Source organism: Diabrotica virgifera, chromosome 9 (genome assembly GCF_917563875.1).
Source record: "Diabrotica virgifera virgifera chromosome 9, PGI_DIABVI_V3a".
Lineage (NCBI taxonomy): Eukaryota > Metazoa > Arthropoda > Insecta > Coleoptera > Chrysomelidae > Diabrotica > Diabrotica virgifera.
In genome coordinates this window covers 26,674,257-26,692,186 of record NC_065451.1, presented here as the reverse complement: position 1 = coordinate 26,692,186, position 17,930 = coordinate 26,674,257, and the positions used below count along the sequence as shown (strand labels likewise).

General features: G+C 35.4%; 1 protein-coding gene across 1 annotated transcript in view; it reads right to left on the bottom strand.

Moving 5' to 3' along the window:
• Nucleotides 1-2,217: 2,217 nt before the first annotated feature.
• The window catches only part of LOC114332057 (lysosomal alpha-mannosidase), a 91,658-nt gene continuing 75,945 nt past the window's right edge, over nt 2,218-17,930 (bottom strand). The window contains exons 14-17 of the mRNA XM_028281764.2: nt 15,520-15,652; nt 9,814-9,920; nt 4,624-4,785; nt 2,218-2,480 (exon numbers count right to left, since the gene is read on the bottom strand). Coding sequence (XP_028137565.1) covers nt 2,325-2,480; nt 4,624-4,785; nt 9,814-9,920; nt 15,520-15,652 — 558 coding nt within the window. The 3' untranslated portion in view covers nt 2,218-2,324. The remainder of the gene's footprint in view (nt 2,481-4,623; nt 4,786-9,813; nt 9,921-15,519; nt 15,653-17,930) is intronic.

Here is a 17,930-nt window from a genome sequence, read left to right as displayed (position 1 = left end):
GTTTGTAATTTAAGATGTTGTTCTACACAGAACTCTACTAGACGGTCGCTATTCCCATTTCTCTGTCCCAGTCCATTTTTGTCCAGCACTCCTTCAATATTTTCATTAGATTACCCCACTTTGGCGTTAAAATCTGCTAAAACTATGACGAGTTCACGATTAGGAATAGCGCGAATAGTTTCTTCTAGACGACCATAGAACGTGTTGATGTCTTCTTCTTGTGCAGCTGTTGTAGGAGCGTATACCTGGACAATGTGTAGGGTATTGGTGAATATTCTCATTTTAAGGGATATTATCCTGTCATCAATAGTATTATATCCAATTACGCAGTCGTTAAGTTTAGAGGGTACAATTATTGCGACTCCATTTGTACTTTTGTTATCTGGGCTGAAAAATAGACGACGTTGCCAGCAGTGGTTTTAAAATGCCCCTTTCCTCTCCAGTGAGTTTCTGAGAGTCCCAGTACCGAAAGATTGTGGCCTGCCATTTCTATTTCAATTATGTGTAACTTTCCAAGGTTTTGGATCAGTCCCTAGACGTTCCATGTACCAATTCGCTGACATTTTCTTAAATTAAATGAAAATTTGGATTCAGTCGCACAATTTCTGTCAGGTGTCTGGTCCCTCACACCTTGGCAGCCGGTAGCAAATTTCACACCATCCGACCCGGAACCGAGATGGCACCGAGCGTGAGTCGGGTCGCTACATATTCCATCTTCACTTACTGAAATTGTCATCGTTATGGAAAGAAAGTCTCTTGGAAAAATAGTGCAGTGGTTTCCCTTTGCCTTCTGCACCGCTGTATATGTACCGTTTCTGTGGCTATCATTCTCACCGCATGGTCAGTTTTGTAACAGCCAGCTGCCACTGTCCAACCTATCACCATGTCTGGCTACCCTTCAACCTATCACCATGTCACCATTTCATCAATGCAGGACACCAAATCAAAAATTTCAGTTTGGAACTTACTCCAGGCTATAAAATTTATTATACATAATTACATGTTTGCCCTTCTGATCCAGTACTGAAAACCCATGATGGCCATTATACTGAAACTCCTGATCCTGTTACTCTACCTGAATACTCCTACTGAATCATAAGTAACTGTTGCTCATATCACTAATGTGTATAACTAAAAGATTGCCTTTGGTTTTAACCCTCAGGTGTTAATACAACTCATCTACAGTTGCAGAAGAATCGCGTAATCTTATTGGTTATATAGTTAATATGAATGCTCCAATTGAGTTTGGTATCCAGGGTTACACCAGATAATTGAGCTCATTGGTTCTTTCTAGTTCTTCCCCAAATAATTTCAGCTCACTCAGTCTAGTAAGCCTCCTCCCAATAATGAAGGCTACTAATTTAGTTTTGGAAGGGTCCACAGAGAGGTTCTCGTTCAGATACCATTTCTATATGTAATGAAGGGCATATCGCATATAATCAACAACAATGCCTAAGAGTAGTTAACCTTTCTAGTTTTGACAATATTCAGGAGTTCTCGATCTTTGTTAGCTGTCTGAGTACTGGCTCATTACTCGTATAGCACCACGTTTTAAAAGCCTTTTCTAATTTTTTCATGGTATCAGTTCAGCAATTTGTTACATCAGTAAAAAAGGATGGTCCAAATGGAACATCGGAGTGTTCTCATCGGAAAATGGGAGGGTTCTCATCGGAAAATGGGAGGGTTCGAAGTATGTATCCAATTACGAAATATTTTATGTGTCATTTCAATCCTCACCATTATCTGTTCGTTGAATTGTATTTTCATGACTCAATCAACTTCCATCTCAATATCGTACCCGTTGGATCTTACCGGGATCACTTGTATGTTTATTTTACCTTCAGCCATCCATTTTGTTTTTTGGTGTTAATATTAATGCCACATGCCGTAAGCACTCTATCAGCAATACATCTAAGTCCTCCACGATTTTTATGATGATGGCAGTATCATCGGCGATTCATTTGTTGTTTCTGATCTCAATTCCAGTTTTTACTCCTTTTATCTTTCTACCATATCGGGTCTCGCGAAAGATGTTCTCTGAATATAAGTTGAATATCATGGGTGACGGCACACAACCCTGTCTTACACACGCTTTATTGTAGTTTCACTTAAGGCGTTTGAATGAATTTTAATATCAATTTACTAACCGTCGGTTTCACAAAGTAAAGTCATATTGTCATTTTTAAATCTGATGGTAAAATTTTAATTAATATAAAATTTGTTATACGTCATCGCGGCTTTATTAATAATTCTACAAAAGTAGGTACTACAGCTTTTTATTATAGCATAACTGCATAGGGCAAGTATATAATAAGACAAATACATTAGTTTTGACATAGAGTAACCAGAAAAGTTCTTATTTCCATTGGCTCCAATACTATGGTATAATTCCAACCTACTATGTCTTTGTCATTGATGTATTCATTAGCTCCCAAAGTTAACTCAGACATGGAAGAAATAACGAATGGATCAAACAAGTACTAAAAAATAACAAAATATTAAAAGAAGCTATTTTATTTATCAACATATTTTATTTAATAATAATTTAATATTTTTGTTGTGAATATGCAACAATTTTATTTTAAAATTAAGTTTATGTGACATTAGGAAATCGTTCCCAAATTACAAAACAAGAATAAATTAAACAAATTTTTGTTTTTTTTTTCCTTGGTAAAAATTCTTCTAATTATATAGGGTGAGGCAGATAAAGGGCCTATTAGAAATATCTCGAGAAATAAAGGCATCAAAATCATGAAAATTAGAATGGGGGGGTTTTGAAGAGTGATCTATTTAATGAAAATATATTCATCTAGTTCCTACTTCCGGTTATACCGGAAGTTGCTTAAACTTTCGGTTTTTTTAAATGGGACACTCTGTATATTTTTACATTTTTGGATTCTACTCGAGGTGTTCTTTCTTAAAATATGAGGTTTTGTAATGTTATATAGGGTGTTTTAAAAGATAATTACGTTTTTTTATCCTTTTCGTGGCAATTTTCACACCCTGTAGAATTGTAGCAGTTTATCAAAAACTCTATTTTTGTTTAAATGATTTTTAATATAGTCTACTACTGTTAAACATTATTAATGTAGCTAAATGTTGAATTTTAGTATACAGGGTTGGTCGAAACTCGGAATGAGTATTTTCTGAATATTGTTAAATAGAACACCCTGTATTTTAGTATTGTAATGAAATGATATTTTATGGTACTTTTTTATTTTTTAAGCGTTCCCTATACCTACCTGCTTTAATTTGCGCTTAATTGTTAATCGCACCAACAATCTTAACCAAGTAGGTATTTTGATAACTCAACCATTATTAGTAATTTTAGGGATCAGTCTATGTAGATAACTATGTATTTATTTCCGAAAATATATTTCTGATTGAATATTTTCACGGCCAACCTAATAAAATTTCACGTATTTTTTGTTGCAATTAATGTTTGGCTTGAATCACCAATAACTCACAAATTAAAGCAGTTAGGGATAGGGAATGATTAAGAAATAACAAAATACCATTATGTCATTTTATTACAATATTAAAATACAATTAAAAATATTTAAGAAAACTCAGAAAATACTCATTCCGAATTTCGACCAACCCTGTATACTAAAATTTAAAATTTAGTTATACTAACAATTCTTAACAATAGTAGACTATATTAAAAATTATTAAAACATAAACAGAGTTTTTCATGTTAAACTACTACAATTCTACAGGGTGTGAATTTTGCTACGAAATTAAGAAAATAAACGTAATTATCTTTTAAATTACCCTGTATAACATTACAAAACCTTATATTTTAAGAAGGAAGACATCAGGGAGAATCCAAAAATGTAAAAATACACAGGGTGATCAATTTAAAAAAACGAAGTTATGAGCAACTTCCGGTATAATCGGAAGTAATAAATAGATGAAAATATTTTCATTAAATAGATCACTCTTCGAACCCCCTCCATTCCAATTTTCATGATTCTGTTGCCTTTAGTTCTCCAGATATTTCTAATAGTTCTTTTATCTGCCTCACACTGTATATTTACTTTTATCTGACTCATTCCTCTCACTCTTGTTTTTGTCGCGTTGCTAAAAATGCGTACAAATTTTCCAGTTTGTGTAGTTCCCTAGCCTTTTTTTAAGTTTCTGTAAGGACAGATATCGATATGTTTTGTTGTCCTAGTCCTTTACTAACGTCTTTCATTTTACCTCGAGATCCCTGTACGTCCTATGTGTCCTGTTTTTTCTGTATTCTGGGATTCGTTGCCATAATTTTTTTACAAGTAATTAGGGGTAGGCCCAAAGTCTAAACCCCTACCTGGAGTGCCGGATAATTTGTTTACATGGTGTTCCACATACAAATACAAATGACGTGAAAGTTAATCCTTGTTAATTTTTCGCCGCACTAGGGATAACACTGGATGTTTTAATATGCCTATATTTTAAAAAAATTCCTTTTATTTTAATGTTAAACGATTTTGAATTGTGATTTTAATCCATCTGTGGTTATTTTTTTATATAAAACGCTTTTGGTCTTGATTCATTTCTTTTAGAAAGCTTTATTGGTATATTTGAATCATATTCACTCAAGTATATTATTGTTAAATTAATTATTATTAAAGCTTTTACCTTTAAGTCAACTGAAGCCTTTTTCGAGAGCTCTTCATCTTCGCTAATAGCAAAAATGTGTTCCAATCTCAAAAGATAAGTATCCTCTTTCCATGGTTCAAAATTTAAAATGTGGATATTGTTAGCTAAACCTTTACCTTCATTAATTGTTAATCCATTCCACTAAAAAAAGTATTATTATCACATACCAATGTATATATACAGGGAGGAAACTACCTAAAATTAAAACTAATATTAATATTATTACAAAATGAATGTAAACTCAAGGGGATTCCGGGTTCAACCGCGTTGGTTGTCACTGTACCAAGATTTCGACATCCTGATGTCTTCCTCAGACTTTCCTGCGTCTCAGTCTCCTGAGCCCCCAGACACTGCACTCTTCTCTGCTTTCTGCACTACAGCGGTTAGGGACGGCGGATGGTTCATTTATACCGTCCATGACGTGGTTCACTGACGTGGCGCTTGGGTCGAGATTGGCGCGAAGATTTCTTACTGTGAGATTTTTATTGGTAGCTGGAGCGAGCGATGTTCTCTTTAGGTTTCTATGTCGAAGGTAACTGGATGACGTGATCTCTGGATGCCTGTAATTGAGACATTTCGGCCATTTTTCAATCTCTATGGCTTCTCGAATAATTCTAGATTCATAGAGGCGGGTAGGGGCTATGATTCTGAAGTTTTCGAAATCAATTTTGTGACCTGCATGAAGATGGAAGTTGACCTAGAGCTGAAATTTAATAGAAATTACGAACAGAAATGGAATGTTCATAAATCCTATTTTAGATTATATTCAGATAATTTCATAAACACCGTATTGTTCATTTGGAATGATGTCTTTGATTGATCAGACAACAGATGAAAGTTTTTGTTGGAGCATTTTTTGTAATAATATTGATCTTAGGTTTAGGTTGAATTGTACTAACCGCGGAAATCTTTCCGAATATTAGTCTATCCCCGTCTATCTCTTTAACGGATATAGGCTATTAAAAAAGTCAAGTTCATAATTCCGTATCGCTATAGTGCGGAAAAGTTGCGATTGGTAATTACAAGAAAAACAAAAAAGAATTATTCAAATCGGACTTTATCTTCCGATTCCGCACAGGGCCTAAAGATTATGAAAAAAAAAACGAAATTTTACCTTTTTTTCAAAAATTTTTATTTAACCTTCGAGTACGTTTTATTTATTGCTATAGTAAAATTTATTTACAATTTGCATGGTTGAGTACTAAAAAAATTGTTTTACGCATTTAACGGATATTTTCCGATCCCACAAGGTCAATCAAAATCTATAAAAATTTGAAATTTTTGATGATTTTGATAAATTAAAAAACGTTGTTATCTCATTTTTCTGTTACAATTGTGAAGGTCTTCGCTTGTTTAGATATTGTATGACAATATTTAAACAACCCAGATCTCACAACGAGGGGGTGGTAGCACTTCTAGCTCCACAGGCACCCTTCTCTCCAACCAACCAATGAGTGTGTAATTTTTACATTATTTACATATGTACATTTCTTTTTCATCTGTTTGTGTCCGCTCTCAAACACCAACTTTGCATTGTGATTTCTTGGTAAAATCTGGCAGCATAGACCTTGATTTAAGTGTTGTCCTGATGCATCGATCTTTTGATTGAGGCCCACATACATTAGCATTAGACGATGCTTCCGTGGCCAACTTTAGACACCGCTCATCAGCTGGCTTGTGGCAGGGATAGTTTTGTGCATTCCAGTCTGACATGTCGCCCGATGTAATACAAGGAGTTATATCTTCATTTGAAACTCTTCGAGGAAGTGGTGGAGAAGATTGTTTTGCAACATTCCAGTCTCTTATTTTAGTTTAGTCCTGTGCTTCAAAATTTCAAGTAGTAGGGAGAAAGGAACCACATTACCGAGCTAGGGCCAAGGAGAGTGTTAAAAGCCGGGCAGACTAAAGACAAGGGAAAAAGTATTAGAAATTTCATCCCTCTTACTTTAAATTATCAAAAACAGAACTACACTGAAATAATAGACTGGAATGTTGCAAAACTATCTTCTCCACCAGTTCTTCGAAGAGTTTCAAATGAAGATATAACTTCTTGCAATAGAACGGGAGACATACCAGACTGGAATGTACAAAACTATCCCTGTCACATGCAAGCTGACGAGCGGTGTTTAAAGTTGCCCACGAAAGCATCGTCTAATGCTAATGTATGTGGGCCCCAATCAACAGATGGATTCATTAGGAAAACATTTAAATCAAGGTCTATGCTGCCAGATTTTACCAAGAAATCACAATACAAAGTTGATGTTTAAGAGCTGGATACAAACAGATGAAAAAGAAATGTACATATGTAAATAATGTAAAAAACACACACTCATTGGTTCGTTGGAGAGAGGTGTGCGTGTGGAGCTAGAACTGCAACCACCCCCTCGTTCTGAGTTCTGGGTTGTTTAAATATTGTCATACAATATTTAAACAACCGAAGAGCTTCACAATGTAACAGAAAAATGAGATAACTAAATGTTTTTTAATTTATCAAAATCATAAAAAATTTCAATTTTTTATAGATTTTGATTGACGTTGCGGGATCGGAAGATATTCGTTAAATGCGTAAATCTATTTTTTTATTACTCTACCATACAAACTGTAAATAAATTTTACTACAGCGATAAATAAAACGTACGGAAAGGATAAATAAAAAATTTTGTAAAAAAGGTAAAATTTAATTTTTTTTTTTTTTTCATAATCTGTAGGCCTGTTGCGGGATCGGAAGATAAAGTCCGATTTGAATAATTCTTTTTTTGTTTTTCTTGTAATTACCAATCGCAACTTTTCAGCACTATAGCGACAAGGAATTATCAACTTGACTTTTTTCGCACCACCCTACTCTAAAGCCATGAAAATGTAATATCTTAATGCCACTGAGACCATTGAGAAAACGGTAAAAATTACAGAATAGCAGTAACAAAAACAGTTACATATATACTGATATCATTCGACTATTCGCTCGGCATAGAGGAGCATTTTTTGTACAATACGTTAAGGTACGTATCCATACAATGGTAAACCCCGCTCCGTGTAGCAGCTCAAATGGATACGGCATGCGCTCCCCTACATATAAACCGGGAACCGGTTGAAACGAAGAGGGTGAGCGCCGAGCGGATTTCACCGACGTATCCAATATGTGGAGCTGCTACACAGAGCGTGGTTCACCCTTGTATGGATACGTACCTTTAGACAGGGCAGGACAGATGCCTCTGTTATTATCACACACTATCATATCTCCCTTGTGAAGTTGACACAGTATGACTAATTTCCTGTCTGCGCGTGTTTCTTCATGTTGTCAGATTTTGGTTAATAATTTTTGCATGTGTTTCATACAGTGCCAGATTAACCATTAGGCAAAGTAGGCAATTGCCTTGGGGCCTCGGACCCAAAGGGGGCCTCGTGGGGACCAAAACGAAAAAATGTTGAAAGATCCAAATATCGCGCAATACCATAAAAGTTATGGTGGACGTATAAAGCTACATTAGAATGCATATTTTATCATTTTATCAATATGCATTTTGTTCACATATAAAGTAAATGCTGTGGGAATACATCGCTAATGAATACCCTTTGAATACCGTCCCTTTGATAGAAGGACCAGTACTACAGATGGAAACAAGAATCGAAAGTGAGTAAAAAAACACAAGAAAAATCAGGAGAAAGAAAAGATCCTTAATCAAAATCCAAAACAGAAGCAAAACTTATTTAAACTCAGTTTCACACGGAAATCCATAGCTAGTGAAGAAGCAACCAATGAAAATGCACGTGATGGAATAGAAATAACTGAAGTAAACATAGCTTCCCTAACTGAAGAAGATGAAAAGACATGTAACGACAGTTCTATTCCAGCTCAAGAAGTTAAAGAACCAGAAACCGAAACTACGTTAAAAATTGAAGTTACAGATAAATTGGGTCCTAAATTCGGAAAACGGCATAGGATTACGGAATACAGTAACTAAAGTAGTAAGTACATTTTGGATTGGGAAAGCTCTTCAGAATGTAAAAATCTTGATGAAAGTGTTTCAGCGTCAAAAAGAAATTTTGAAGGCATTACAAGATTTTTATACAATCTATGGTTTTTCGAAAACAAATCAGTTGAACAAAAATTAAAAGAGATTGGCTGACGTATTTTCCCTCAAATAGAATATCGTATTTTGTGTTTGTTCAGTCTGTGTACAACTTTTTTTCATCCTCTACCCACCGTTGGGAAGTTATGATCAGATGCAAATGAAACTCCACTAAGCGATCTCATTCGCCACGATCTAGTCCTTATACAAGCAGCACATGCCATAAGACCTTTGCCTAAAGGTTAAAACGCTTTCAAATCTGCTCTTCATACTCTTGCTGAAGACACTATTCAGCAAGCTGAAAAAGTTCATGAGGCTAATTATTTGTTAAAATAAATGTCAAAAAAAGAAAAAACATTCATAATGAATGAGTTTTGGGTAACAATTTTAGAACGCATCAACGCTGTCAGTAAATCATTGCAGAGAGAAGAGATTGAACTTCAAACTGCAGTTCAGCTTCTAAATTCTACAATACTCTGAATATTCTCTAATATACTCTAATTACTGAGCTGAGTCGTCGGTTGACAGTATACGGGTCAATGAACTCAGTATTTGGTCTTTTGTGTTTTTCCGAAATTGAGTGATACTCAAATAAAGGCGTGTGCTTCAAAACTACATGAAAACTATTCTGATGATATTGAATCTGAACTTGAAAATGAACTAGCACAGTTCAAATATTTTATAGCCCAGCTTCAAACTTGCAGGGAAAACAATTTATTCCTGCTTCACAGTCATTTTGGGTTATTTCGGAACAGGCGAACGGACAATTTCAATAATAAAAATTATTAAAAACGGAGAAACCTAGGTATCTTAAGGGGCCTCATAGCTTGGATTGCCTAGTGGCCACAGGATTCTGGCAGTGGCTTCATACGCACAAAAACGAGGTATGATGATTATTAACTCGATTATTTTAAAAGAAGTAAATCAACTTATCAAATAAAGAGTGCACAAAATTATTCTCAAAGTGATTATTTCATGAAAATAAAAAATATATACGTAAATGTATTGCTATGTAGCATTATAAAGACTTTTATGTAGTACCTACCGAATGGTCAAAGAAAAAACCTGGACACTCAATAAAATATTACACTATATTTACCTGGAAATTCATCATTTTCTGTAGTTTATCAAGAGCCAGATCTTCAGATGTAGCGTCAGTTGTTAATACCCATGGTTGAGACAATTTGTTTAGTGCTAGAATTCTTTCTAAAAAACATTTCAATTGTTAATTATTAGATAACTCATAAAATACAAAAAAATAAAATATATGCTAATAAATCATTAAGGAAACACCCGGGTGGTTTCATCATCATCCAGCCTTCTGCATCCAAAGTTGAACATAGGCCTCCCCTAATTTCTTCCAATTTTGTCGGTCTTGGGCTTTCTGCAACCAATTCCCAGCAATCCTTTTGACGTCGTCTGTCCATCGTGTAGGTGGTCTACCTCTACTTCTTCTGTCTTCTCTTGGTCTCCACACTGTAATTTTTTGGGTCCACCTCCCGTCCTTCATTCTGGCTGCATGGCCCGCCCAATTCCACTTCAGCCATCCTACTCGCTCTATGACATCTGTGACGCCTGTCCTTCTTCTGATTTCTTCGTTTCTGACCCTGTCTCTGAGAGTCAGTCCAAGTAGTGACCGTTCCATTCTTCTTTGGGCCACTCTAAGTTTCGTTGCTGTGGCCTGGGTTAACGATAATGTTTCAGCGCCGTAAGTCATGACTGGAAGCACACATTGGTTGAACGTCTTCCTTTTCAAATAATTTGGCAAGTTGCTCTTGAAGATGTCTGATAGAGCTCCATATGCGGCCCATGCTAAGGTAATCCTTCTCTGTAATTCAGCAGTTTGATTGTCCCTGGCAATTTGGATTTCATGCCCTAAGTATTTATATTTATGGACCAATGCTATTTCGTTGACGTCGACTTTTGGATTTTCGCTTGGTACCAGGTTTGTCATGTATTGTGTCTTTCCAAAATTTACGTTTAAACCAACTTTTTTACAGGCGGCATCTAACTCAGTAAGCATAGTTTTAATCTCTTTTAAGTTGTCTGTTATAAGAACTATGTCGTCTGCGAATCGTAGGTGATACAGCCTTTCACCGTCGACATTTATTCCTTTGGCGTCCCACTCCAATTGTTTGAAAGCATGTTCAAACTGCCTTAAAGAGTTTGGGAGATAACGTATCTCCCTGTCTAATTCCTCTTTTGATTTTTATAGATTTGGTATCTTTGTGTAGTCGGACGGCCATGGTTGCATTATTGTATATGTTCGCTATCAGTTTGGAGTACCGATAATCTATACGACTTTCCTCCAATGCTCTCATTATGCTGTTAATTTCAATCGGATCAAATGCTTTGCGAAAGTCTACGAAAGCCAGGACCAATGGCCGGTTGTATTTTTCTGTAATTCCTTTTATGCAGTGTAGGTGGTCGTTAGTGCCAAAGTTTTTCCTAAAACCCGCCTGTTCTCTAGGTTGGTAAAAATCCAATTTTGTTTCCAGTCTATTTGTTATTATTCTTGTGAATAACTTGTAGAGGTGGTCTAATAGGCTTATGGGCCGTAATTTTCGAGGTCTGTTGTTCGAGGTTTTTGTGTAATAAGATGGTAAGTGCACTGTGCCATCTTGTTGTAGGTGTTTCACTTTGGTGCAGGCATAAGTTGAACAATTCCTTTATGTTGTTTAAAAGTCTGTCTCCTCCAATCTTTACGTCTTCTATAACGATATTGTCTTCTCCCGGAACTTTATTTCTTTTCATTTTTTTCAATGCGTTCCTGATTTCGTCTGTTGATATATCAGGCATCAATTCCGATCCTTGGTTGACTAACCTTTTTCCTGAATCTTCTAGTAACTCATCATGGTTTTGTTGGCTGTTGTACAGTTCTGTATAGAAGTCTTCTACTACCCTTAATAATTCATCTCTGTTGATGATGATATTTCCATCTCTATCCTTTAATTTGGTTATTTCTTTTTTGCCATTTGTTAATTTTCTTCTTAGAACTTTGAGGCTCTTGTTATCTTCAATTGTTTGTTGAATTTGTTCGTTTTTATATTTTCGGTTGTCCGTCCTAATAGATTTTTGTACTCTTTTACTTATCTCTCTAAGTTCGTGGTGTTCTTTATTTCTATTACTTTGCATTTTTCTCCACTCTTCCATTAATGCTTGTGTTTGGGGGCTTACTCTTTTGTTATGTGATGTCTTTTGGCAGTGTACTGGCTTTCTTCTATAGCTTGTACGGGTGGTTTACAAACAGGATATACTCAATATTAACCGATAAAGAAAGAAACACTAAATAAATTATATTATCATTACTGATCTTGAGAAGGCATACGACACGGTTTGTAGACCAGAGCTATGGGAATGTATGGGAGAGAAATGGATTCCTGAGAAATATGTAGGCTCGTGAAAGATTCGTATCAGGGAGCGTACTATAAAGTCCTGTCTTGTGTCAGACTGACCTAAATTTTTTCAGTGACGATGAGGGCTGATTTGCATCAAGTCTCTTCACTAAGTTCCTACTTGTTTAAACTTGTTATGGATGTACTGACAAAGAAGGTAAGGGAGAAGGTTTCTTGGACAATGCTCTGTGCTGATGACATCGTGTTAGTAGAGGAAAGCAAAATCATGTTGGAGGAAAAGTTGGAGGGTTGGGGAAGGGCTATTGGAGAGATGAAGAGGATTTGAGGAAGAGGAATAGTTGGTTATATAGAATTGCTGGGAGAAAAACTAGGACGAATAGGAGAATTTAAATACCTTGGCTCCTATATAACGAAAAATAGGACACTGTTAGATCAAGAAATTGACCACGGGATACAGGCTGGCCGGTTCAACTGGAAGAAAATTGTAACGTCCCTACGTCAAAGGTGTGATTTATGTAACAAGAAATAATTAAAATTGGACAAGATGTTGATATGTTGATTTATAAGGTGTTATTAGCTTAGAAAAATTAAAAAGATCGAAAAATCGAAATAAAACAAAGAAAGATAAATCAAAATAAAACAAAGACACATAGTCAAATAAAAAATAAACATAATATACAAAATATTATAATGTAACTTACCTTATTTACTTTATACTCAAAATTCTATACTCAGTCAATTTTTTAATGTTCTTACGATACAAGAGAGAAGGAAAGAAATAATAAATTTATATGTTGAAAATCAAACATTATTTATTAAATACAAAAAAAATGAATCTCTGATCTCTCTGTGTTACAGTTAGAGACCAGATTACCAAATAAACAAAGATGAAACGAAAAAGTTTTACAGACATAAAAATTATACCTTTAAAATGACCTGTTTTCTTCTGTCTGCCGGTTGGTCCGCAAGTCCAAAACGCTATTTCACTACGCGAAAAACACTTCACATTGTTAATAGCTACAGCAACAGTACATTAGGTTATCCATAGTTCATTACAAACGTTAACATAGAAAAATTCAGCTATGTATGCATTCTGCATTCTCAAAAAACTATTGCGTTCAACTCGAACAAAATTATTTAAGGTTCATTAAACTGGATCAAAAATTAATTCTAAGCTTAGTATTCAACTGGGGGGTTGAGCTAGTAACAAACAAAACAAGAAAGCTTATACGACATCATTCCTGATTCTGACTGCACGAAAAAACAAAATACCAAAAATGGTATCTACAAATTAACGACAATTCGCCTGATAGCAACGAAAATTGTCGGAGTTCCGTTCATCCACCACACTGCATTGCCGCGCTGAGTTCTCAGCCGGCCAGGAAACTGGTAACTACATCTTAAAAAACTGACTGGAACTCAGAACTAAACTTAACTCGATGGCTGCACTACAGGAACTTAACTGCACATGATGATGGCCCTCCAGGAACTCAAAACTAAACTTCACTTGGTGGCGGCCCTCATGGAACTGACTCTCTCGACCTTCTCAAACTTGGTTCTCACTTTCAAAAAAAGAAAGTTAACTCCCAATCTAACAGTCATAACCTACTTTGACCAATAGTCATCATTCCAAACATTTCCCTACCAATCGGGTGGTTGGAAAGTACTACTTAGGCCATCCTATTATTGTCATAAGTTTCTTTTTCGGCCAATCACAATCGCTATCCTTTTTGTAACCATCCAAGGGTTTCCACGAATTCTACTACGTCGCAATTCTGTTGGATTCCCAGAATTCTATAACTGAGCACTTAGCAATATCCTACTATGGTTATTTATGAGACAACTTCCTGTCACAGAATAAACAACTCCTAGGAAACGTGTCTCCAAAGCCCTAAAATCTCTTTGTATCTCTACTTACTGCAATAGCCAAATGACCCACTTAGGCATGTAGCATTTCGTAGAATATTAATCTTTTCGCTTTTGCGGGTGGTCTATGAGAAACGCCTTGGGTGTTACATTACGTCGTATTTCTATCCATAACGACAGGGTCGGACTTTGCGATATTTAGGCTGTGATTTTTGAGACTGTTTCAAAATGAGTGGGGTACTTATCCTTTGATTGAAGAAGGGTTAAAACGAAAGGTGTACAAGAGTGTGGTGAGACTTTCGAAGGGACAGAATCAGGAAAGATTGATTCGGGAAAGAGCCGGGGTGACTACAAACTCAAGATAGATTCAAGACCAAAGACTGCAATGCTGTGGTTACGTTATATGTAGAAATGAACACGATGTGGACAAAGGAAGGATATATCTGTTAGAAGTTGATGGAGGAAGAGGTCGAGGAAAACCGTGTAGAAGACGGAAAGACTATATGGCAGGTACCTAACTTAAGAGAGAAATGTTTAGGTGAAAAAAAAAATGTGATGTACATAAATGAGTGACGAAGAAGAGTAAAGAACAGCGCCCCCTGAAAAGAGAAAAGCTTAGGAGAAAGTGGAAATCTATATAAATTATATTTCAGCACAATAGTTGGAGGAAAAATTAAGTTTCAGCAACTCAGGAAGAGGTTAAAATAGAGGATAGAGCTAAGAATGTAAATAATGATATAAGTATTTTTCTGCTTTTCTGGATACTTTTGACAAAGTATCCCACAGTAAACTTATTGATATTCTGAAAAAAACTGGGAGCAAAGGTAACGATCTGAGTAAAATAGGCAAAAAATTCCCATTTAAAAATCACACGGATAGTTGGGGCTTTTACAAAACTAATTTTTATATATCCGCAGATTGAGTGTGGATAACCTAAAAATTCATGTTTTTTTAAGAGTGGTACAATACCTATTTAGGAGGAGTTTTGACAAATACTGAAGAGGAACTTTTGGTAAATGGGATATTTATCAGCAGGACTTCAAAGGTTAATGAATCAAATGAAATGACTAGAAGAAATTTCGGAATGAGTGTTAATTTTACTAAAAAAAACGATGATAATCAGCAAAAACCATAATGTAAACTACCTTCTTCTTCTTGTAGTTCCTTCTCCTATCGGAGTTTGGCTATCATCACAGCTATTCGTACCTTATTGGCGGCTGCTCTGAAAGATCTACTAAGCTGCAACTATACCACTCTCTTAAGTTTCTCAGCTAGGACATTTTTCTTCTACTTATGGATCTTTTCCCCTTAATTTTGCCCTGCATTATGAACCATAATATCTCATATTTCGCATCTCTAGTAATATGGCCCAAATATTTCAGCTTTCTTGTTTTGATGTTTTTTATCACCTCACAATCCTTTTTGTAGCCTTCTTACCACTTCTGAGTTCGTAACTCGTTGGATCCATGGTATTTTCAAAATCCTACTATATGTAAACTACCATTTTTATATAAACGATAAACCACTAGAAAGTGTCTAAAAATTCACATATCTAGGATACACCTATTTTCTTGTCAACTTACCAACTTTTAAATTGTTAACGTTACTCATCGTCAAATAATGAGAACCTCGGGTAACAGCATATTTGCCAAATTCCATTTCTTGAAGCGCTTCCCCAATGCCTTTGTGATCATCTTCTAAAGTTCTTCTGTGAAGCTTAAACATTAAAAAATGAGGTTACTACAAAATTTAGGTATTTATTACACGAGAACTTATAGTATCTCAATACTCAATAGTTAAAATTTAATCGTTTAAATTTTGCACATTTCGTAAGCGTAAGGACAGAAATCAAAAATTAATGAATTGCGTTCGTTCATGGTTATCAAAGTAAATGACACCTTTGTACGCTTGTCACGTATGTGAAAAAATTTCTACAGACATTTTGTTATCAACTATTTTCAATGGGAAATAAGCCACAATTTTACCAAAAAAATGATTTTATTAACGTTTCGAAGCCCAAATCGGGTTTCGTTGTCAAAATACAAAATACTACTAAAATAAACAAAAATGTTGTTGCTAAGTAAAAAAAATAATGTGTGTGTACTTTGTACGCACATAAGAAGTTATACTTCTATTATATGATTTTGTATTTTATTTAGAGATTAAACTAATTTTTACTTACATTCTAAAAATTTTTATTAAAACAATACCAAAAATAAAAAAAAATAGAAAACATACGGATTCGAACCGGGGACCTCTCGATCTCCGGTCATACGCTCTACCACTGAGCTAGATTCACCTTGGCTTTGACAGGTTACAAGATTTCTCATACATACTGACAAATTTATTAGACCAAGTGAAGTATACAAAAATACTTTAAATATACTTACTATTATTATAAAATATCTTATTCCCTAGGAAGACAAATCCAAACACACAAAAATTATAATAAATATATTTACTAAAAACACTATTAATATATTCTTACTATCGGTGTGCGCATGCGCCAGGGAATGTAAAAATTCACCCTCGTACCTAAAGAAGTATAACTTCAAAAATTCTTCTAATAATTTATTTAATCTCACTCATTTATATTGGCAATTCAGACGTATATTATACATTTTAAAGTAGAAGACTTTAAAACGATATCGCCAATATTTATGAGTTGTGTTCCTGGGACGACTTTACTAAAAGATAGTTCATTCGATTACATGAAATCAATCCCAACTCAAGAATGTCCGTCACAAAAAAATCTTAGCATGTGATCTGTCTTTAAAAAGACAACCAAATGCAACGATGACAGTAAAATTCTCGCGTTAGAGATTCCATAGTAAATCACGAGGGAAAACCAGGAAAAACGCTCGTGATACTATCCCGACATCGTAAGTATTTGGTCTTACGTTTAATTTACTTTCAAAAAACTAATACCAAATTCTGACTTTAATATGTTTAAATTATAAATAATACGGAGATACGGAGTAGAGGCCTGGACACTTTCCGAGGCTTCTTTGAGAAAACTCGAGGCATTTGAGATGTGGTGTTACAGGCGCATTTTGAGAATTTCGTGGGTGGATCGTGTGACTAATATTGAGGTTCTACGTAGAATAGGCAAGGAATGCGAGATTATTAACATAATCAAAGAGCGCAAACTAGAATATCTTGGCCATGTTATGAGGAATGAACAGAGATATGGCTTGTTGCAACTCATTCTTCAAGGCAAGGTATTTGGAAAGAGAGGACCAGGGAGAAGAAGAATATCTTGGCTTCAAAACCTGAGAAAGTGGTTTAATACATCGACAACCGGACTATTCAGAATAGCAGCAAGCAAAGTTAGGATAGCCATGCTGGTCGCCAACATCCGGAACGGATAGGCACCTTAAGAAGAAGATAAATAATATTAATAATATAGATATACAATAAGTCTTCTTCTTCTTCTTCTTCTTTTATATAGGCAGTACTGCCTGTTTTTCTTCAACGGTGCCTTTCATTCTGCCCCTAAGTTGTCATTCCATCTTTTCCTTGGGCGTCCTATACTTCTCCTGCCTAACGGTGACTTGTCCCTGGCTATTCTTACTATCCTTGATTCAGACATCCTGCTTATGTGCTCATTCCACTCTTCTTTTCTGTTCTTTACCCAGGTATTTATATTGTCTACTCCACATATGCGTCTGATTTCCTCACTTCTTACCCTATCCTGTAGTCCTTTTCCAGCAATCCTTCTTGAGATCTTCATTTCGTTGGTTTACAGATGTCTTCGTGTTTTGCTTGTATCTGGTCTTGTTTCGGCCGTGTAAGTCATAACTGGCCTAATAACTGACTTATATATTCGGGCCTTTGTTTCCAATCTTAGGTGTTTGTTTTTCCAAATTGTGTCGTTTAGGCATGCGGCCGTTCTACTGGCTTTAATTATTTGGTCTTTTACCTCTTCTTCGATATTGTTGTCGGCTGATAGATTAATTTCCAGATATTTGAAAGTCATTACTTGTTGTATAAT